A 25,088-nucleotide genomic window follows, 5' to 3' on the forward strand; every position below is an offset into this window, starting at 1 on the left:
TAAGTCACTTAAATGGCCTTATTACTATTAGTTTAAATGTGAAGCATTTAAGAGTTTTTTTTTCCAACCTCTTTGTCTTAGAAAAGCAAAACAAATGAATAAAAAAACTGAAATGAGAAAAAAAACTCTGGGCTAGAGTCAGAAAGCCATCCTATATATTCAGTGGTGACAATTCCTTGCTACAGATTTGCCAACTGCAAACCATTTTGCTTAATTCTGAGAAACTCTTTTGATCTATCACTAAAAATAAGACAACTAAAGTGAGGACTATTAGAGAAAACGAAATCAAAGCCATCACAACTTCAATATTTTATAGTTATTCTTTAACTTTCTGCTGTGGATAGAAGAAACAAAAGTCGTTATATTATTATTATTCCATTCATAAAGAAAGTTAATTATAGCATGTTGTAAATTAAATTATGTTTGTGGCTTAAATGAGTCATAATATTATTGAATACATACTAATGTAATATTTCTGTCCAGGAACTAGAGACAATAAATTGTCTAGAACTGACTATTTTCACTGCCATCTCAACACAATAAAGAGCTGAGCTCTGCTTCACGTGTGAGAATGCTAATACCTCTTTTATTCTGTATTAACTAAGCAGTCCTATTTAGACTAGCCAGAAATCCCACTCAGACATACAGTTCATATATAAAACCAAAATTCATTACATCAGAGCTTGAGGGTATACTGCTGACTAGAGAAGACTATTGCTCATACATTTTACAAAATAATTATCAACAAACTAAATTTGCTGATTTGCTCCATTAGTCTGCAAGTCACTAACCTTACAACTATGGGATCAGGGTTATAAATCCTGCCAGCAACTACACTTCTTTTAGAAATTATTTATCAGTTGACATTTTGCTGGATATTTTGACAGTCAGTGCTAGCTGTGAGTGATGCTTTCATACACATCTACATCTCAAATGAGAAAGGCCCCATTAGCTTCTTCAGCGATAAAATGCTCATTAATATGCCAGAGAAACTGGGACAATAAAATTGTAGAAAGTGGTCATTACAATGATTCATTTCTTACACAGCTAAATAAAGAGTTGCAGTCTAGCATAATATGAGGGCTGCTGCAAAAGCAATGCCTGCTATTTTATTATGTTGGCCAATGACATTAGAGGCAGATGTTGTATGTGTGTATGGCAGTGAAGACTGAACCTTCCCACCAATATTCCATTTCGTTCTGTTGCTGTGCATTGAATTCCTTTATGTGGAAAAAAAATGGCACCCACTGATATTGATTGTTGCTTGCTGAGTGTTTATGGAGACCAAAGAGTGTCTACAAGCACAGTGAGGTGATGGATGGTGCCTTTCAGCAGTGGTGAGAGAGAGAGGATCACCACCACTGGTACAGATTTTTACATGCATGGCATGCAGGCTCTTACTCATTGCTGAAAATGCATAACTAATAGTGGTGGCTGTTGAAGGATACTGTTTTGTAGCTGAGAATTTGCTCTATCAAGTAGAGTCATAGTGTCTGTTGTATTTTCCATGGAAATAGATAGGAGGCATTACTTTCAGATCAATCTTCATAGTACTACTTCCCAAAGGAAGTTAGGCCAAGGACTGCCACTGTGTATTCTATCTTGGCATGAAACAACCCTCCATTTCATTCCCTGGAGAAAATCATGACAATTACATAACCATTCTATATAGCTGTCATCTACCAAAATAGGAAAACCCAAAGATTGCTAAAAACCATCACTACTGAAAAAGAAAAAAACCAAAAACACAAACAACAAACCATGACTTGGAATAATCTTTAGCTTCAACCCCCTGCTTCCAAAAGTAAATTTAATATTTTAAATCTGCTCAAATTTTAATCATGTCTTTCATGCATTTCTGAATATCTATAGTTTTCAGTCAACTCCTATTACAAGCACAACATTCAACCTAGAAGCTTCTAGATTACTTTTCTGCATACTCCTGTTGATGTAACTGCACTTTTCAGCCGTACTACCAAACATGAACGTAGCAGAATAATTTTGACTCTTCATTAGTTTGTTTACAGCTGCCTTATCATACTTCTGGCAAACAATAGGTCACATTTCTGCATCTGTACACCATTCACCCATGAAAACTCACACAGCTGTTTTGTGAGATTCAGAAAATCAGAAATTCAGAAGTTTTTTCAGTTTCACATTTTAGCACTGTTATTCATTAAGCATTATTATTAAGGATCTCTTGCTACATTGTGAAAAGGGTATTCCATCGCTGAGTACAAAAACAACTCACATCACACATCTGATATATCATCACAGTATCTATATAGTATTCCATAGGAAGAGATTTACTTTGCATATACTACATTCTAGCACAGAATACATTGCATGTCATTCCACCAGAAGCATATCCAAACTATTTGCTTACAAAACAGCTTTGCAGCTAAGCAGATCAACAGCTTTCTGGGCTGGATCAAGCAGATCAGTACCAGTAGGTCTAGGTACTAGGTAGATGTGATCTTTTCCCTCTGCTCAGCCCTGGTGAGACACCTGGGTGCTGCATTCATTGCTGGGCTCCCCAGTACAAGAGATGCAGGGAGTCCAGTGAAAGGCCACAAAGTGATTAAGGGACTGGAGAATCTGACATATAAGAAGAGGATGAGAGAATAGTGATTGTTCATCTTGTAAAATAAAAGACTCAGGAGGAATCCTATCAGGATGTATAAACACCTGCTGGGGGCAGGGAAGGAAACAAAAACCAAACTTTTCTCAATGGTACCCAGTGATCAGACCAGAGGCAAAACAGGTGCTAACTGACACTCAGAAATTCTGTTCAAATGTAAGAAAAAAACATTATTGCTGCAAGAATGATAAACTTCGAGCAGTTTGTTGAGGGAGTATTAGTGGATCTCCATCCCTGGAAATATTCCAAACCAACCTGGACACAGCCCTGAGCAGCCAGACCAAGTTGATCCTGCTTTGATAAGGTGGTGATTGGACAAGAAGCTTTCCAGAGACACCTCTGGATTCTGAGTTATTTGTGGTTCTATGATTTCAGAAAAGTAAAAACACCCAAACGCAAAATAAGCAATTACATACCACCTCCAAAAAAGCTCCAACCAAATGAATATTTTTTGAAAATATGCTTATGTTAGCAGTTTGGCACTGCGTATACACACTTTCAAAGTGAAATATCTCATTTGACAAACTGTAGAGAGCGCGTATATATTGCTTTGGAAATACTGAACACCTTCAAGGTGAAACTTGAAAGTCTGGTGATCAAGTTTTGCTTCATTATAAAGCACTCATTACTAGTAGGGACACAAAGTCAAGATAATTCAGCAAGCAGAAATAAGCAAACATGGTAATATTTGAGCAACCAACTTTTTTAGGACACAAGTAGTTTCTTGACCTCTGGTCAGAAGTTTATTAACTTTGAGGCAGGATAAAACATCGTTAATATCCAATTAATAAAAGATAGCATACTTTACCTGATAGCCAAATGTGTTGTTTTGCAATCCATGTCTTGGTACTCCTGGATTTTCACATGCTGTACGAGTAGGTTCTTAAAAATATATATATTTTAAATTAGAGACAAAGCAAAGTATAATATTTTAATGAAACGTGAATATATGAGAAATTTGCTCAAAAAATGTGCAATGAGCCAATGAGAGAAACAGAAATAAAGTGACTTGATTCTCAGGCAGCATAGAAAAACCATGAAGATGTGAAGTTGCTGAAAACACTTAGATTGACTTACAGGAAGAGAAATAATAAGTATTCAGGAACTATTTACAATATGGGTGTCACGTTACCTATACATCGAGGTGAAGAACCACTCCAGGTGCCATCTGCTTGGCAAATCCTGGTGCTGGAGCCAACCAAAATAAAAGGCAGATTGCAGATGAACGAGACTTCTGACTGGTAGATGAAGCTCTTGCCTTCTCTTTTCCCTTGAGAGGGTACTCCAGGATCACCACAAAACTTTGCTGTGAGAAAAGAAATGATACTAAATGTATCTTTTATTGTAATGCCCTCTACCTACTACTGCTGACACTGATTGAAAAGGATTTTCATGCACACTCATGCTGATGAAGAAAAAGGGCATAATCTACGACACATTAAAATTGTATAAAATTTTTACAGCCTTAAGTGTAATGGGACTGTTGAAAGAATTATGGGCTCAATTCTGAAAAAAGATATGTGAATGGGGACTAGTGCAACAGAAATAATTTCATTAGTTGATTGAAAAATCACAGTTGTAATATTTGTTTTAATTATCAAAATCATATGGAAGTCTTAATTTGAAAATATATGCAACACATTTCCAACACTGAGGTCTGAAATTGTCTCCATATCAGTTTTTTTTATATCAACAAAGTAGCATCCACTCTCCAGCAAAAAAAAAAAAATCCTCACATTAAAGAAAAAAATGGTTTTGTTAAGTTTCTTATTTTTCAATTAAAAACAACCAAAATTTCATCATTACACTCTCATTAACCTTTAACTAGTCACTGAATATCTACTGAGTATCTGCCTTTGATATAAAAGGCACTATGCTAATTCCCAACAGTTTTCCTCTGATATTGAAATAGGGAACTACAGGACAAACTAAAAGTACAGCACACTAGAAGTTCTGTGAGTGTTCCCATTCCCAGTGGAAATACTGTCCTATGGTTTCCTGGAACCTTTAATAGAGATATGGAAACCTTTTAACAGAGATGGCCCTGTGGAGCTCTGGCACTGAGGCTATGAAGCTACTCTCATTCTTCAAAGATGAGAATTGACTAATAGTAAGTTAAACCTGTAGTTAAGCATTTTCAGGAAAAGACCTATATTTTTTTTGCCATCTATTCTCAAGCCCCTAAGAAGAGCAATCCTTTACTCAAGATGGTATGTGACTAATTAAACAGATAAATTTAGTAGGTCATAGATGATAAATAACAAAAAAAAAGTATCCCATTCCAAATTATTCCACCTAACTATTACTTGCATATCTTCAGCAGCAGGCTCTATGGAATCAAGCTGGGTACTAAATTTCTGATGTCAAGGGTGGTTTAAAACTGCTCATTGAGAATGACTTAGACCAGCTCCTCATTTCTGCCAGATGGCTCTGACAAGCGCTGGCTGCCCACTAATATACACTGCAAACCAATGGATAACCTCTGCACATCAGCAATACGCAGTTGATGTAATCTCTGTATGAAACCATCCTTAATTCCTGGGCAGCTGTACTCTGGGCTATCTATACCTTTTAAGTATTTTAGCAGTAGAACACCTTTTTCAGAGCATTCTGAAGTTTCCAACATCAAAAGATGACAAATAGCTTGTGATATCAAAAGAATGAACGTTAGAACACAATATTTCAATCAAGAACAAGTGATGAAAAGCATTTTACATGGTCTTTGTGTTTTTAAAATTGTTTTCTAGAATTTACATTCTTCTAGTGAACATAAATAACAAATGCTTCCAGAAACAATGCCTTTCACCATGCTCCAGTTCTGATATGTAGTTTCAGTATACTAAGTAACCTTTTTTTGATGGTATGAGAATATCCTTAGTAGGAAAAGTAAGGAAGTGATAATGATCATTATGGTTCCGTAGTATTAGGATACAGCTTAAATAGAGAACATTCTTGAAAGGGAGAAATGAAGAACGCAAAAAAACAAACACCTGGTAAAGTAATGGAAAAAAATAATTATTTCAACATTTAGAAAGCTAGCTAGCCAGTTCAAATGAAGCTTTAGAGCCACCAAAAAGAAGTTATCCTCTTCCAGATAAGCTGCTTGCTCAAGATTGCATTTCCTGTGGTATAGCTGCTCTACAAACTACAAAACGCAAATAAATGAAGCTCTCAGAAGTATCACAATCACTTCTTTAAAAAGGATTTTTAAACAATAAGTGGAACAACACAAACCTAAAGAAAGAGGCTCATTTGCTATTACAATTAAATTTTTAGCAATATAAAAATCCATCAATGTGACAACTTTCAAGTTAATAAAATTTATTGCACAGAACATGTAACTCAATTTAATGTATGGGGAAAAACAGAAAGTTGTCAGGGAACACTCCTGGGATTTAGTAAGCACTAGTATTATACACAACTCTCGGTGACAGAGAAAGTCTAGCATGAGTAATAAGCAAATAAAGAGTTTATAATGAATTTTCCCCAATTCTATACATAGCTGGATCCAAATACAAAACGGCATGTTTTGTTGGGATATTTGATGTTCATTGACTATATTTCTTTCATTTTCCTGTGACTTCACAAATGATTTACAGATATTATTTATATATTAGTGAAGAGATAAGAATATCAGTTTTAAACAAGATGTTTAAAAATATATCTAAAAAAAGGCACAATATTTGAATTAAGAAATACAGGACTATAGAGAAAATACTTACGCAAGCACTGAGGTACTTCACCACTCCAAGTTCCATTCCCAACACAAGTCAAAACAGCAGGAAAAGAGAGTTCATAGCCCGGAGAGCAAACATAGCTAATGCTAAATCCCCAGTCCAAGTTTGTTCCTTCCAACCTTCCATTAGAGATCTGTGGCGGAGTTGGGCAGGTAACAGCTGCAATAACATTCAAAATAATTAGACCCAGCTGCTGTAAATATTCCCTGTGTACACTGTTACAAGAAGAACCATATGTGCTAATTTCACCTTCTTTAGAGGACAATTAAGTGAGAACATGCTGTATTTCTCAATATATCGTTGCCACATTTCCTGGAGCTAGTGCTTCCTAGTTTACTCCATTTCAGAGACAAATTATAATGGCTGATTGATAAAGTGTCTTAAACTACATGCTGTATCAAGCAAGGCAACAAAATTACCTCAAAATCAGTATAGAGACTATGAAGTGTACAATAATTTAAAAAAATGTCTAGTAGTATTATACTAATTGAATTTGCATGTTTGTGTTGAAAACATGGTGTATAATTATTTTTTGTGAGATAATAGTCAAATAATAGTCAAGTATTTTTTTCCTATTAACAAATTTATGCATATTCCAGATATCAATGCCCAGGGATCAAATTCCAGGGCATGATTCCTCTAAAATACGCCTGGAAAGCCTGTTTCTATGTACTATAATGTGATTAATATTTGCTTACGACTAGCTCCTCAACAAAAAAAAAAAGGCACACCTAAGTGGAAGGATAAAATTGCAAGATTTGCATCCTCTTGAAATTGTCAGTGTTGCTTCTTCTAAGAAAAGCCCAAATCTACTGCAATAGAGTTCCTCATTTCCAGGCCTCCCAAAATAAAATAAATAAAAAATAAAAACATCATCTACTTGTCTGCAGGAAAGAAGATTGAAAAACACCACAGAAGGACTGTAGAAATTACTGACAAAAATAGTAGAGGTGTAGTAGAAGTGTAGATGGAGACAAAAACACTATTCCCTGGATAATGGGATAGTAGCAATTATTAACTTAGGGCTGAAGTAAAAAGGGTAGACAAGAAGCTAGATGAATGAAAGTACGAACTAAGAAGAGGAAGGAAAATTTAAACAAAAGTTACTATAATGAATTAAAAGGAGAAAAAGTGATTTTTAAAAAGAGAAGCTAGGAGAAAGCATTTTAGAAAAAAAGAAAGCAAATGAAGGAACCACTGGAGGTCATCTAGTCCAACTCCCTTGCTAAAGTACGTTCCCTAGAGTAGGTAACACAGGAAAGCATCCAGGTAAATTTTGAGTATTTTCAGAGAAGTAGATCCCACAACCCATCTGGGTAACCTGTTTGTGCTCCATTAACTTCAAAGTCCAGAAGTTTGTTCTCATGTTTGTGTACTTGGTGTTGTTGAGCCACAGCTAGCTGAGAGTTTATGGATTTGGACTGAAGAAAAGACAAGGCTAAGTGAGTTTATACTGGGGCTCCGCTGCAGGAAGAACAAGCAGACGAGGCCCTCTGCAGACAGATAGGAATGGCCTCATGTTCATGGGCCTTGGCCTTCATGGGGAACTTCAACCACTGTGATATCATAGAATTCTTAGAGTTGGAAGGCATTACTGAGGGCCATCTAGTCCAACTCCCCTGCAATGAACAGGGAAACCACAGCTACATCAGGTTGCCCAGGGCCTTATCCAGCATCACCTTTAAAGTCTCCAGGGATGGGGCATCAACTACATCTCTAACCTGTCCCAGTGCAAAAGTTCACTGCAAAAGTTTTTTTTTTTTCCTCCTTATATCTACCCTAAATCTACCCTCTTAGAGCTTGAAGCCATTCCTCCTTGTTCTATCACCGCAGACACTGCTAAAGAATGTCCCCTTCTATCCTGTAGCTCCCCTTTAGATACTGAAAGGCTGCTATCAGGTTACCTCAGAGCCTTCTTTTCTCTAGGTCAGACATGTTCTACATGTTCTGCGAGTCTACGAATAAGGGACAGGAGTACCTCTTCTATGAAGACAGACAGAGAGTTGAGACTGTTCAGACTGGAGAAGAGGTGCCTCAGGGCAGATCTTATGAATATATGTTAATATCTAAAGGAAGAGTACAAAGACAAGGACAGATTCTTTTCAATAGTGCCTGGAGCCAGGAAAAAAAGAAATAGGAATAAACTGGAACACAGGAGTTTCTGCCTTAACATCAAGAAACATTTCTTTACTGTGTGAGTCATGAACCACTGGCACAGACTGTGGAGTCTCTTGTCCTTGGAGACCTTCAAAAAGCTATCTGAACACGGTCCTGAGAAAGCTGTCCTTGGTAATAGTCCCTCTTTGAGCAAGGGTATTGAAACAGATGATTTCCAAATTCCCTTCCAACCTAAACCATTTTCTGATTTCATGATGCTGTGATACAGCAACAGCTCTCAAATATTCAACTTAAAGTATATTATAAATGTAGGTCTGTGTTAAAAATATATTAAAAAATAAAAAACAAAAGCTCGAATAAGCATCTTTATGCATCTAAACAGCACCACAGAATCATTTATATCTTCTATTACAACAGCACTGCAACACTGCAACACTGTGTCCGTGTTCTGGCCAGTTCATTTTCCAATTACTTTAACTAAGTAGTACCAAAAGACCCTGGCATTTACTCCTTACAGTAAGAAATAATTATTATAAATTTCAAATGGACTAATGAATACTATGTATTCATTTTAATTGCATAGTTAAATGGGTTATTAAGTAGAGTTGCACACCCAGTGAATCCTAGAGATTCTTTATATTATTGTTATTTAGCATTTATAGAAGACATCAGTATCTACTGTCTAGAAATTGAAGCCAAAACTAACAGTCTATTTCCTTCTTTATACATTTGTTTGAGTCAGATCAGAGCTAGCTCTCCTGCTTCCAGTTAGGTGCAGCATAGTCCTTAAGAATTTGGTGCTGGGAGACTTTTGGTGAAACCGCCATAATTGTTCTGTCTGTTAATCTAATAGCTTTTCATTTGCAGGCACTCTTAAAAGCAAATTAAATTGTGGTCAACCAGACCGGTTGGTCTGGTCATTCTTACGCTCTTAACATCAGATTTGTAATTGAAGCTGTGTCTGGTTAAGAAGAGCACAATAAAATAGAAATGAGTTAATTTTTAAGAGAATCTCAAAGTTTGACATCCTCTGAAATGGACAAAATACAAAGAATTATATTATACTTGGTAGCATATTGAAACAATTGTACTTGAGAAGGAAAATAACTGCAAATGGAGTGGAGAATGTTCTTCCTCAGGAGAGAAAATGAGGTATATAGTCAAACACTCAGAAAAAAAATAAACCAACTGTGAGAACAAAGTAAGTACATGCTTAGACTACCAGGTACACATCTAATGAGGGATGGATAAGAGAAATATCTTGTTATTACAAACAGCATAATTCAGTGTGATTTGTCATTGAGTTCAGTTCTATCCATGCAGACCTGCAGACCTTTCCCAAAGGCTCCCATCATGTGTTTGAGTGGTATTTTTGTAAAGACAGAAACAATTGTGTATGGCTTATCTTTGGTAATGACATCTTAACCTTAAACAACAGCAACAACAAAAAAAGTAAAATGCCATCATCATTTCATACTGGCTAATTCAGTTTAGCAACAAAATACAGTATTCGGTAAATATTAAAAGAGAAAAAAACAAACAGCAGCAGCAACAAAAAAAACTGTCAACATGCAGTGCTGTCATCTAAAAATTTTAAAACTGGAGGAAAGAACCAAGTAATGAAGACATTTTCCAGCAGCCAAACATATTTGTAATAACAGATTTCTAAAAAAGTACTTGGTTGACTCCTTGCAATGAACAGCAAATGTAAATGAACTAGAAGAAGTAGCTGACAACACAAATGTTATACCTCTGCATGTTGGGATTGATCCACTCCATGTGCCATTGCTAGTACAAGTGCGAATGGAGGAGCTATCTGATTCCATTGTGTATCCAGGTTGGCACATATAAGTAACATTTTGTCCAACCACATAATCATCACCATATCTCATGCCATTTGCTGGAACTCCTGGATCTCCACAATTAATAACTGCAAGTAAAGAATTGAAAAACAATTTTTAAAAATTGAATGTGATGTATTTATATAGAAGAGGAAAAGAGACAGGGCAAAACTAGGGATTTATTAGGGAGAAATAAGAGGAGCACAAGTATAAATCTGGTCTTCATCAGCATAAGGTATGTCATCCAAATTAGCTACCAAACACAACTCGAGCAGCTGTACAGTAATAACATTTTGGAGAAAAATCAATACAAAGTTCCAAAGCAGAAGTAATGGACTGTAGAATTTTGATCAGTAAAATTTTGAGACCATAGAATGAAAAAAAAAGCAAGAAATAAACCATGCATTGCTGCTGCTGTATCATACCCCCTATCACTTCAGAGCCTCATTGTTAAAAATATAGGTATCTGTTGTCTAGTTTATTTTTCCATTTGAACAACCTGAAGAATACTACTGCCTGGAAAATTTTACAACTATGTATATAAACTGATGAGAATATTCAGGCAATCCACAAATATGTTACACGGTTTATTCCAAAACTGGGCCTATAGCATTTACAAGAGAGAATGGTTGTAAAACCTCCTGTGATTTTTGGTGTAAAAATTGCTGCAAAGTCTTTTTTCTCAGTTCTCATTAATTTGATCTATCTGTCTCAGCTTTAGATTTCAGAGAAAGAAATCATGAGAACCATAGTGGCAATGATCAAAAGCTGTTATTTTCAAGGAAAATAATAATAATAAAAATCTACTTTATACAACATACAGCACCCATGTTTTTAATAGTTTATCTAATAGTAAATTTGACAATCTCCCTGTAGTATCTTTATCACAGTTTCTTGGGCAGAAAACCCATCCTAGCTACTTCAAACTCCATACCAAAGCTTGTACTGTGAGACCAGCATCCTCTCTGTATCCAGGTTTCCAAAATGAGAAAAACCGTGGAACATTCTGAACAAATCCCTTGTTGGTGAACTGGGAATCCAAGGTACACAGCATGCCTAGTCCACAGTTTACGCAAATGGATTTTAATTAAGATCAGTGATTCAGATCTTCAGAAAATGAAATAGTCACAGACAACACAACATCTACCTGCAGATGTGGAATAGACTACAGAATATACACCATAATGTTAGCTGAGCTAGTCTAAAGGCAGCTACTGATATACTACTAAATAAATACATAGTTAAAAAGAGGAAGACGAAAAGAAGTAAATATGTAGATTAAGTAATTATGCAGCAATCTCAGCTGGTCTGCAGTCTATATATTTTGATGTACTAGTGTACAATCAATGAACGTACAGAAGTTATAGTTATGAGGTATATCAGAGAGTTTAGCTACAGAGTTACTACACCAAAGCAGAAAAGATAGGACACTTAACCATATCCTGGGCTCACTTATGAAACTCCAGCAGAGTGAATCTCCAGAAGAGATCCTTTCCCACTGGTAGTTAGCTCTTAAATGGGTCTAGGAGAGGTGGAGCCAGGCTCCACCCCTTCCAGCAGCACAGGTGAATTGCCTTCACCTGTGCTCCTGTGGCTGACTCATTGCTCGCCTCAGATGATCAATCAAAGGTTCAGGCCGTGATTCAGCAGTTCCCATACAACTATATACAGCATTCAGTAAACAGAACATTCAGTAAAGATATTCTTCATCTTTTCACAGCATTGTATTTTTAGAGTATTCCATGTACAAAATTGTTTATGAAGTAGTGCAAGAAAAAGCTTTCATCTTATTTGCAGTCATCCTTTATAGTTTACTTCATTGTTTTTCAATAAAGCAAAAAAAAAAAAACCAACAAAAAAAACCAGTAGACCTGTGTCTTACTTGTGCAGTTTGGCAAGGATCCAGACCATGTTCCATTGGCAGTACATTGTCTTACAGATGATCCAGAAAGTATGTATCCTTCCATACATGAATAAATTACTGAATTAGAGAATGTAGTTCCATCAATACGAAATACTTTTCCATTAGCAGTTGTCCCTGGATTACCACACTGTACAGCTATAAAGGAAAATATTAAATATTTTTAAAATGTACTTAGTTGAGATCATTTTTGAAATAATGTCAAAGGACATCCATGTTGCCAGCAGTGTTATGTTACAGAAATCTATGCTGTTATGCTGAAAAATGAAGGTTTCAACTCCTACTGATAAAGCATGTTGTACAGTATAAATAGCTGTCTGCATGAATTATTTGCTTTTACCCTTTCAGACAGCAAAGCCTAAATAAATAAATAAATAAATATTATTTAGCTACAAAGACAGAATCCCAACTAACCAACTAAGAAAGTGCCTGGTCTACAGTTGACATTGTAAACTTTGACTCCACGGTATGTATGCACTATCATATCATCAAAGTACATTTTCAGTCAAATACAGTTGAGTCAAGTAGAATCTGTTGGGAATTATTTTTTATTTTTGAATCTAGATGAAAAAAGCATAAATGATTATCTTATAAATATGTTTTCAAAACTCTTTTATGATAATACACAGAGCTGAACATTTCTAGAATGACTTACAACGAAGAAACTTGTTTCAACATTTCATTTTCTACTGAAAAATAACAATATCAGTGGTATAGTTAACACAATTTTTAAACCAATCATTTACTACATAAAAATATCTAATGATATTCTGACAGTGTGATTTCTCTAAAACTCAGCTCTGTCTCTGAAATTCAAATTTATAAGGGTCATTAAAAAAAAAACCTTTCACTGAAAATTGAGCTTTAGGAGACTGTTTAATTTTTCTACTAGATAACACATAAAGATGACGTTGACTCAAAAAGAAACAAACAGACGAGTGTATTTGAAAATAATGACAATTAAAAAAAGAACTTATTTTAGAAAAGCAGTTTCTTGCTAGCAAACAATTTCAAATTTTCCTCTTGGTGTCAAGCACATTACATTGCAACAACTTATTGGAAAAATTTTAATGGTCAGTATAAAACCATGATTAGCATGTGTAACAAGATAGCTTGTAAAATGAGTGTATCTTTGCTGATCTACCTTTACATTCAGGTTGTCTCCCAGTCCAACTTCCATTTGCCAGACACGTTCTTTCTTCTGAGCCATGGAGAATGTATCCAATATCACAGCTGAAATGTACTGTGCTTTTAATTTTAAAATTGTTTTCTTCCCTAGACCCATGACCTGGGATACCTGGATCACCACAAGAACCGGCTGTATCACCTAAAATTTGAAATACAAAGGTTAGAATAAATATGAAATACTATGCTACTGCATGTAAAATATGTTTACATCTATTTACTTTATAAATAAACATATATTTTTTAGAAATAAAGATACACCTGAATGGGTGAGTCCCCATAATGACAAAATTACTTGATTCCAAAATAAATTGAATTTTACCAGTTTTATATAAATGCAGAACAGAAATTATCTCAATGTTTCCTTAAACGATATTAAGCTTTTGGTAACAGCATCATCAAACAAGAATAAAACAAACAAACAAACAAACAAACAAACAAAAACCACAAAACAAGAACAACAAAAAAATTAGAAAGCCAAAACCTTGGCGATGCAAATTACACTGTCATTTTATATAATATAGATATAAACAATTAGGACTACAGTTTAAAGGATTTACAATTAGCATATTAACTCCAGCAGCCATAACAGCTAGGTGACTCTGATTCAAACTTGCATACTCAAAAATTTAAGCTCTTTTCTGTTTACCTATATCATTATATGATACAGATTAGTAAAACAGCCTGCCATCCCTCTTTAGAAATAAATAGTAAAATTACAGCCCAAATGTCAAGTCAAATAACATTATAAGTTTTTAGAATATCTAGTTTTGCTACTTTTTAAAAAATTCAAAAAGCTTTAGTTCAAAATATGAATCCTTCTGTTTTGCAGTCTTTTTTTTTTAACTACAAAAAAACTTATTATTATTCCATAAGTGTAAAGTTTCTACAATAACACATCAATTTTCAGCAAGTTAGTTGCCATAATGCCTAAAATAATATTTTGAGGGGAAAAAAAAGAAAATAGGCATTTTGCTGTGCAAGTATAAATTAAATATTTCTCTTGTAAAGTCAATAGTGTTCTTTTTTAATACCTAATTGTTACCAGAAATTATTTCTCTTTTAATCTTAGAGAGGTTAACTGCCAGTTTTTGTTTGTTTTTTTTTTTTTAATTGAAAGCTACAGAAACAGCTTCTCTCAGTGACTAATCACATCAGGAATTAATAGTGTTATGACATTGTAACAGAACATATTTTCATTACCTCACAGATTTAATTCAATGGCTTTCACAGTCAACTATGAATAAGAAGTAGTAAGAAGTGTGATTAATAGATAGGAAATATTTTAAGGGTAATGTAACAAAAACTTGGTCACTTTATGTTTGTTCACCTAGCATTTTTGAATTCTTATGTAAAAAGGTTAATAATGCTGTCAGCTGGGAATTACCTATTATTTATTACTATTATTTATTATTATTTATTACTGATATCACCACCAAAAAAAAAGTCTTTATGTAGGTTGCTCTGGAAGTAATACCTCCTAATTATTTTCACAGACACCATAAATACAAAAAGCACAGCAATATTATTTGATAGAGTAAATTCTTAGCAACAAAACACTTTCTTCAACAGAGTCACTACCATTAGCAATGCATTTTATCCAGTAATGAATGAGAGTTTGCATGCTGTGCTCATAAAAAACTGCACCAGTTGAGATGACCCACTACTGCTATTGCCATTGCTGAAACAGAGCACCTACCACCTCACTGTGCTCATATCCATTTTGGTATCTATATACATTCAATGAACGTCAGTGGGTGCAATTTTTTCCTTATGGAGCAGTTTGATGGCTCACCTTTGCTTTATATGTTCTTCCATGTCAGATGTGTTTTTGTCAAGACTGCTCCGCTGCAGCTATCTCTTCCATGACAACAAAATTTAATGGAATATTGGTGGGAAGGTTCAACCTCTACTGCAATACCATTAATACCTGCCTCTGACATCGTGGGTCAAAATAATGAAATAAGAGGCATTACTTTTGGCACAGTCCTTGTACATAGCAATTGTGGAATCCTGTTATCAAGGCTAGTAATGAAGACTAATAGATTCACAAACTGTTTCATGTAAAATATGGTCATTCTGTGTGGTAATCTGCAAATTAATTTAAAATGATAAACTCTTTGATAAGAAAGTTTAAAAGATGTTCTAAGACAGAATACTTGCTTGATGCAGAATAGCTAAAGAAAATTACTGTGCATAAGCTGCGGTCAGTCAGAATTTGATTTCCTACAATCTAGGTCAAATTAGCTACAATCTACATCAAAGCAATGTTTCTTCATGAACTGAGAAAAAAATGATTATATCAGATTAGAATTTTCTACAATTATTAGAATGAGATTAAGGCAAAGCCCAGTTTTTTTTGTGACTTAGATTTCCATTTTTCATGTGATCACTGCTGTTAAACTGAGTTTGTGAAACAGTTTCCTAAATGTTAAGTTGATCAGGTAACTTAACTTCAGTGAGGTCTAACTTATAAGAAGGATTAGACAGTTTTCTCTCAAAATAAAGTACTATAATCTGAAATTATTTGGAGTTCTTAGGGCTTTTTTATAAAGATGCATGTATTATACAATTAAGACATGACAGAGGTTTCATAAAGTAATTGTTAATTACTTTGGAAATAAATAAATAAATGAATGAATAAAACATCATGTTGTGAAGATATTATTTTCTTGCTAGTAGAATTCTCACTTTTGGGAGATTTTACTTCTTCCTATTTCTATTAAGATATTATTTAAGTTTTATACATTATTTTCCAGGTTTAAAATGCTTTTCTGATAAAATCAATCATAGAATGTAGTACAAAATCAAATTAATTCAAAGCAACTTCTGGGCACATTCATTAATTCAAAAATATTACCTGAGCAATGAGGAAGAGATCCACTCCACTGTCCATTTAACTGACATGTACGAGATGACTGCCCTAACAGAGAACGTCTACCTGTGCAAGTATAATGAACAGTAGACCCAAATGTATATTTATCTCCAGATAGGACCGCGTTAGGAGGAACGCCAGGATGGCCACAGTCAATCACTACAATGCATAATTATTGGAGATAAAAAAAGGTTATTATCACTGATCAAACAGTTTGTAGTTATCATTTTCATAATTTCATATATAAATTTTTGTGAAGACCTTCTTAGGGCTTCAGGGAGGTGAGCACTTTGCACGATAAGTATAAAGTTTGTTAAGGATAAAAAGCTGTAAAACAAATGCTCCTATATTTCAAAAAGGTATTTTAGATAAAGATATTGATGTCCGAAGACATTCACAAAGCTGAGCTTTATGGTATGGTCATATACAAACATACAATCATGCATGTATCCATCAGAGAAAAATACAGTAAGACATTATCTGCCAGTCGCTACTGAACTAGAGAATATACAAACCTGAATCTCTCATACACTGGGCCCTAATTATTGGTCATGACATCTATTAGGCTTACAAACAAGATAATTAAGTTTTGCTTTAAACCTTAATTCCATGCTACTTCATAGGTTTTAGTTAATTAAGACATTCCATTGTATGAATAAAGTATCTGTGTACATATTCTAACAATTTCTTGTTTTAGCCTGTTCATATGTACAATCCATTGATGCTAATTGTGCAGAGACTGCACTGAATACTATGACATTCTTAGAAATTATCACATCTCTATTATTTTTCCATTGTACCAATTTTGATTGGCAATTGCAAGATATTTTCATACTGTCATTAATTTTTAATACCTTCATAATCTTGCCTTTTTTGCGATTTTCATTTACAGATTGCAGTTACACACATCTAATTCTGCTAACTGTCTTAAATGTCAGGATGTACGTAAACTCAACAAAGAATATGAGAATGCTTAGCTATTTATTTTTGTCCTTTAATTGCCTCTTGTATACAAAAATACAGTAAGTATCTCTTGCTGTAATTTTGTTAAGGCAGTCACAGTTTTAGGAATAAAAAACAGGTGAAATTTCAGAAACTGATTCTAAAATAAGGATAGTGTCACTGCAATAATTTACGTAGCTTTTTATCTACTGAAAAGCTCCAAAATATTACAGTGAAGCTACCTTGGCATCTAGCTACTCAATAAGAATTAAGTAAAATTTAAAAGGCCTAATGCATCATTATGAAGAGTATTATTTATATAAACAATACATGTAATGGAAACAAATCTCTGTATTGAAAAGAATTAACTACTGTCTATTAAGAGCATACAAAATAGACACCTTCATATGTGAAGCCAAGATACAAAAAAGAATTCAGAGTGAATAGTAAATTTAAAGCAAGCTACATATGCCAAACTCTGAAAATGAGATTAACATCCATGAGCCAAATTCACTCTATCTACAAATGAATCCAACTTTACACATTTAATTTATTTCTTACACTCGTGTATGGTGTGTGGCATATCTTGACCAAATATTCATATTTATATATACTGAAAATCAAACGTTACAGCTGCAAATACCAGGTTGCTGGAACAGCCCTCCAAATCATACAGATTATTGTTGCTGTTTGTTTAAAATCAACACTCCATCATATTCAATATCATAACATTTTCAGAAGGTTTTTATTTATTTTTAATCAGAAGCCTAATCAAAGTTGAGAATTTATTCTGTTCCCTAGAAATTCAGATTTGTACAACAGCACATTGGCTGTACAATATAACGTTAAAGCTATGTGTGATTGTGAATATTTGTCTAATAATTATTTTCACTCCTAGTGGTTTACATTTATACATACACTGATTTGTTTTCAGTGTCACATTTTCTCAAGGATCCAACTTGCCTTCTTGTTTCAAGAGCCTTCTTCATCCAAGAACCCTCTTCTTTCAGCCCCATAAAGGATTTAGGGATGTTTTATGTGATTGATTGGCTCTGATTTAAAATTAGTCACCTCTGTAATTTTTGATAGACTTGTAAAATGATGAGACTAGTTCATATTACAAATTGAACACTTCCTGTTAGCATGTTATTTGTTTAGTCATACATTTATATAATATCTACTATTTATGATTTTAGAGAAACTTAGAACATTATAAATAAAAAGGCATATTTACCATATAGGCTTCAGTAAAATGAAACTATTTCTTTTTTTGAGCAATGCTTACAATTTTTGCTGAATTTTTTTTTTGGTCATCTTTATTTTTCTCATTTGCTTCTTCCATTTTCAGAGTAAAAGATTTTATCAAGAGGAAACATTACTTTTGCATCAACACCTTACAGTATGCAATTTGGGACTTTCCTATACAAACTGTATATTTCTCTGTATTCACATTTGTACATTAAAGTTCTGGGATCCTAATAACTAATCTAGAAAATGAAATTCTGATAAAAAGATATTAAAAAAAAATTAATTTCAATGAGATTTCAATGGCTATTTTTTCCTAGGGGGGAAAAAAGTAAACAAAACAAAACAAAATAAAAAAAAAAAAAAACACAACACCTTCTAATCATCAAGATACAAAGATAATACTGACCAAGGATATAAAAGATGTAACATTCTGCAAAGAAGTATAAATCTACATCAGTTTCTGGCCAAATGTGATTACGCATCAAAGAAATTACAACAACATTGTTAGTTTGAAGTCCAATTCAATTTATAAATGTTATGTTTTTCTTGAGCAGTGAATTAAAAAGCATATCATGAGCTTTTTGTAATCTACAGAGCTGTCAACAAGTCATGAGTCTATCAATCCGATAGCTGAGAATGGTTGTATATATCTCATATTGTCAGGGAAAAAAAGTCAGGACAAGGTACTGTGATAGGATTATTGAGAGAATGACAAAGACATCAGTGAAAAACTAGTTTATGTTATTTGGATTTCAAGCTTGGAGGATGGGAATTCTGTTTAGATGGTAGTTTACAAATAACAGATTAAAGTACATTTCTCAGAACTAAATTGAGAATACTCTGCAGTCCAGGAAATAAATATGGTCACTGAAATTCTATAAGGTATACTGTCAAAATGTATCTTTCATTCTGAGTAAACTACAAATTTAAAGTGCTTTTATAGTAGTATGTGCCTTAATAGCATATGCACCTTAAAGTCTTTAATTGAAAGGAAGAGTTGAAAAAGCATTATGGTCTAAGTCAACAGTTTCTTACAGGATTTGTATTAGTTAGAAGATCAGAACATGTAGAACATCACATTTCAAAGGAACTGATTTACTTTACAGGTGAATAACTTTTCCTTTGTCACAGTGTGTCTCTTGTCCATTACTCTATTGGTATTTCAAAAGAAGATAAGCTCTTTGAGTCCAGTTAAAGAGAGACTGAAATCCAGCTAGGTAAAAAAAAAAATAATCCAACAAAGATTCAAAGGAAACCAGTCAGCCAGCTTTCAGCTTATTTTCTATTGCTCTTACAGTGGAAAAAGCCAGCAACTGAATGACTGCCTTGCATGTGTGCAAAACAGAGCCAATTTGCAAAATACACTAGAAGTTGATGGGATCTTATAAAAATGTACAGTAGCTGCATCAGAGTAATTTTAGTAAGCTCTATGATTGTGATTGTTGAATAACTTGGGTATGTCTGATTTACAATTCATCAACCCCTTTATACAAATTACGCAAATAAAGCTGAGGATGCCCTTTCAAAATTCTATGTAGCACTTTCACTGCCAAAGGTGAACTTAAAAAAGATTAAAATCAGCAGTAGTAAAATATTTCTGACAATTCTGCATGAAGATTAAGTGAGAAAAAAACACAAAAATAGAAAGAAAAAAATCTTTGCACCTTTACATACAGGATTTCTTTTTATCTGGAGATATGTTACTATTAGTTAAAATTTTTATTTCTGAAACAGTATTGTTATATCAAAAATAAATGTGAAACAATTAAAATCTATTATAAGAATAATTCTGAATTACAGTTAATCTGCTTATCCTGTACAAAGTAGAAAAAAATCCAGAACCAGGAGACTTGAGCAATAAGAAGAAATAAATATCAGATTTTTTTTTTTTTTTAGAGAGAGGATAGCAAAATTGGAAAAATCTTAATTACTGAAAACAAAAAAACGTAAAGTTGAGAACAAATACCTAATGTGTTGTAAATGTTTGTTCATGACTCCTGAACAAGGAAACTTTGTTTTTCCTTTTATCTTAGTGAAAAAGTTTTTGGCCTTACTCGGTGAGAAAACTTGATCCTAAAGTAAAATCTTGTATAAAGGTTTATAGAGAACTCAGCAAATCAACCATCCCAGTCAATGAAAAATTAATGAAATATCTATGGCATCACAGATAGAAAGTTCTTAATGACAAACAAAAAAAAACCTCTTTGTGTTGATCTCTTTGCCTTCCTGATGTATAGGTTGCATATGACTTTTACTCAAGTAGTGTGGGAAGCTGAAAATATCTAAAGGACACTTTTAGTGCTCTTTTTGGTGTTTGCCTAATGTATTCAGATATTTTGATCTTGCTGTTGTCCCAAATGATGTCCAGAAAGTACTAGTGGCATAATCCAATACTTGGCCCTGTAGTTTTTAAGATTCAGTATGATTGTAGTTTTGTGGTCAATTGAGATGTATTGATAAATTAAATGGATAAGTTTTTCTGAAGTATTCAGAGATTTCTGTGTTTTCTTTATTGCATTTCTCATGATTTCAATGCTATTTGCTGTGTGAAATAAGAATATAATTGCTCTACTTCAGCTGCCACTGAAGCTCCACTTCTCTCATTCTTACACAATATGTATATAAATATGATTATTCTAATTGCTTTTCTGATACTGATAGAAATGTTGTGTAAAATAATATCTAGTCCAGTTAACACTCTTAACAGAAGCATACACATTATCTACTTACTAATGCATTCAGGCAGAGGTTTGTCCCAGTGGCCATTTGGTTGACAAACTAAAACCGAAGAACCAAATAAAAAATAACCAGGATTACAATCATAAAATACCACTGTGCCATATGTGAAATTTCCATGTTCTATTTTACTCTCTCGTATGGAATTTGCAGGAATTCCAGGATCAGAACAATTCACCACTAAAAAGAGAAAAAAGTATAGACTTCAGGTTACTAAAATAGTCTTGAGATGGCCTCCTATCCATTAAATGAGAACTTGGAATGTTTCAAATGTGCTAATACCTTGATTTTATAATAAAATAATTATACAGAACTAGGAAGATGATATGAAACTTGCAGAGGTTAAAATCAGGGGAAATAAAAGGAAATGATTATTCACAATAAGATGACACTGTTAAAGTCTTTGCTACCACAAGTGACATATAAACATATTCAATTAATATCCTTTCCTTTACTGAAATTTTATCCACAGCTGGAAAGATGTTATAGGTTAAATGTGCCATTAGCCTAATCCACACAGCAATGCAAATGTAGTTATAAGCCTATACTAACATTTTGATGACTAATCACATCTTTGAGTCACATTTTTTGAGCTAAAGGACAGATGGTCAGATAGTGATGACAGTGGTGATGCTTCCAGGACAGGAAGCAAACAGATATGAAATAGATATGAATCTATATCTATACAAATAGATATGAAATTTTAAAATTATGGGTAAACTTTGATGACTAAAAATATTATTATTTTTTTTTAATTCTTAATTACATTAGGTTTGCTACATTTAAAAATAGTAAAATACTGATTTTTTTTGGCAGTTTTGTCTGGTGAGACATTGCACATTACAAGCACCAGTAATGACCAGTAATGATTTACTTTGTAAAGTACTACACAAAACTGGCTCTTCTTAAAGTCTTTTCTGAAACCAGTAGATTTGAGGGTGTGTAAAATTTCAGAAAATTGCACTTTACTGTGCAATACCCAAACAACGAAGTGATTTACAGCAGCTAGACTGAAAAATAGATTTATTAGTTATCTTTAATCCACAATACATATTTAGTATTGCAAATTTAAAAAAAAAACAACAACAACAAAAAAAAAAACAATTACCTCTCAACAACAAAGAGATCCTTGGAAAATAAAGTTCTGTCAACTATCACTTAAGGTAAAATGATTGAAAGAAAGTAAGTAAAGGACATTTAGTGAAAAACAATTTAGCAAAGAAAAACAACATATGAATACATAAAATAATTTAGAATTATAGAATCTGATTGTTGTTTAAATTGGAAGTGACCTTAAGGATCATCTAGTCCAAACCCCTTCTTCGGGGCATCTTTCACTAGATTTTTCTCAAACTCCACTCAACTGCACTTTGAACATTTCCAAAGATGGGGCATACACAATTTCTATGAGCAACTTGTTCCATTGTTTCACTACACGTCAAAAAATGGATTTTCTATCTACAACCTAAACCTACGGTCTTTCAGTTTAAAGCTGATACCTCTTCTATCTCTATTAGGTCTGGTAAAAAAATCTTAATCTATCTTTCTTACAGAAAAAATGACCCAATTCTCAGTCTGCCTTCATATCTTCATAAAGGAGTTGCTTCAGCTCTTTGATCATCCCTGTAGCTCTCCTCTGGACCAGCTCCATCTGTTTGGGTCTTTCATGTGCTGGGAGCTCCAGAGCTGAACACAGTATTCCAGATGTGGTCTCATGAGAGCAGAGTAGAGGTGGAGAACCTCCCTCTACTTGCTGGCCACGCTTTTGATGAAACCCAGGATATAATGGGCTTTCATGGCCTAAAATAATTTAGGGTATCGGGAAAGTACCTAAATGGATTATGATAATGAATAATAATAATAATAAAAAAAAAGAATAGTTGAGCAGAGCATGGAAATGAAATAGGTGAAAAAAAATACATTTTCCTGTGCAATTTTAGAACTATACTGGCTAAAAATGTAGTGTATTATTTCAGGATTTTAAAAAGTTCCTTGTCTTCGCTGCATAAACTTGCTTAAGAAACTTGTAAAAATTATCTTACAAAATCAACAAAAACTGCAAACGCATAAGAAAGGTTCTCTGCAATAGCTGTCCTGACAACTTTCTGAATATAAGAGAGACCTAACTGAAAAATGAAACACTATATGATTGTTAGCAAGACTTTGTCATGGTTTTATGATTTTTGGTTTTATGATTGTTTTGTTTTAATGCACATTTTGTCTTGTTATTGTCCCTTTACCTTCAGTTTATTTTCCAACCTTAATTTTCCAACTGAGTTTGAAATCTGTAAATGCTTGCTTCATACCTTTGCATATTGGAGGTGGGTGGCTCCATTGTCTATTAGTCTGACACTGTGCTTTAGTTGGTCCTTGCATAACATAACCAGTATTACATGAGAATGTCACAACGTCATTGAAGTTGAAACCGTTTCCACTTGTTCTTCCATAAATTGGACTACCAGGGTGACCACAGCTAACAGCTAGCATAGCACAAAACAAAGGCAGAGCATGCTGTTATCAGATTTCATGATTTATAATTATCACTATAATTCACACGTAAGAGCATTTTAAAGTGTTTTTTTTTTAAGACACTGAGTGCTTTCCATGAAAGATGCATATTTAGCATTCCTACAAAAACTGACTACAGAAGTACCTATTGTCAGAACAGATATAAGAAAAATCAAGCACAAATTTGCTTGAAAATAATTTCTAAAATGTATAAATATTTCCTTCTGATTTAGCAAAGTCCAGTGCTTAATAAAATATTCATTGCTAATTAAAAATGAAAAAATAAAACAAGTAAAGTTTTGATCACTTTAGAAATTTAGAAATGTAATACTTTTCTAAATAATTTATTAGGTTTAACATGTGTATGTTTGTCTTTTTTTCCTTGTAGATGATTAGATTAGTTGTGATAATGCTAAAAGAAACTTACACATAGAATATATATGAAATAAATTTTTAGCATCAACAAAAAGTGAAAATGGTCTTTGAAAACTATTACAGTATACAGACCAGTCACAGCATTTGTATGAATACAGACTAAGAGTTAAATTGAATTTTCTATGTTCCATTAACGTCATTAAGTAGTTTTGTGTTATCAGTACTATTAACTTTGTATTATTGGTATTATGTATTATCAGAAACTTTTAATATAAGGTAGTACTTTTTATTTATTTATTTTTTTCCAAAAACAATAATTATAACTGTGTACTAAAATATTAACATTTATAAAACTGTTAGGTAAATATATTTTTTGAGCCACACGGAAATTTTTCTCAGTGCATATATAATAGCAATAAAAATTCTTCCTGTGAAAACAAAAGTATGACATTTGCAAGTAAAAGTATATAAAATATAAACCTATAAAAATACTACAATCAGCAAAATCTTTCTATTATTCACGCAAAATGCACAGTGAATTTCGAAGTAAAAAAAAACACTAAATTTGAATATTAAATCTCAAAAATTCAATTAAAACAGTTAAGTAAATAAATAAATGTGAGGCTGTTTGTAAAAGGCTTTTGCAAGCTTAATATTTTTTCCAAGTCCTATATCTTTTTCCGAAATGCTTTATTGCACATTGCCTCATATTCAAGGAAATGAAGCACTAGAACAGGTTGACCAGTGAGATGGTGGGATATCATTTCTGGTAGATCTTCAAAAAACCACCTGGGCACAGTTGTGGGCAACCTGCTCACCCCTGCTTGAGCACTGAACTAAGCCATCTGGAGAGATCACTTCAACACTTAATTAACTATTCTATGATTCTGTGAAACAGTTTTCAGTTGGATTGTGTAAAAATTAAGGTCAATTTCTCTGCTGCTAACAGGTCCTTTTTTTT

At 33.4% G+C, this 25,088-nt stretch overlaps 1 protein-coding gene across 1 annotated transcript; it reads right to left on the minus strand.

Moving 5' to 3' along the window:
• Nucleotides 1-3,425: 3,425 nt before the first annotated feature.
• On the minus strand, nucleotides 3,426-23,731 carry LOC100540893 (CUB and sushi domain-containing protein 3). Its single transcript, XM_031552969.1, has 9 exons — nucleotides 23,551-23,731; nucleotides 21,239-21,424; nucleotides 16,304-16,477; nucleotides 13,403-13,585; nucleotides 12,220-12,396; nucleotides 10,247-10,426; nucleotides 6,364-6,537; nucleotides 3,774-3,947; nucleotides 3,426-3,523 (listed from the first exon to the last, which is right to left on the minus strand). Exons 1-9 carry the CDS (start codon nucleotides 23,729-23,731, stop codon nucleotides 3,426-3,428), a joined length of 1,527 nt encoding a protein of 508 aa, XP_031408829.1.
• Between the last annotated feature and the right edge of the window lie 1,357 nt (nucleotides 23,732-25,088).

Source organism: Meleagris gallopavo, chromosome 3 (assembly GCF_000146605.3).
Source record: "Meleagris gallopavo isolate NT-WF06-2002-E0010 breed Aviagen turkey brand Nicholas breeding stock chromosome 3, Turkey_5.1, whole genome shotgun sequence".
Taxonomy (NCBI): domain Eukaryota; kingdom Metazoa; phylum Chordata; class Aves; order Galliformes; family Phasianidae; genus Meleagris; species Meleagris gallopavo.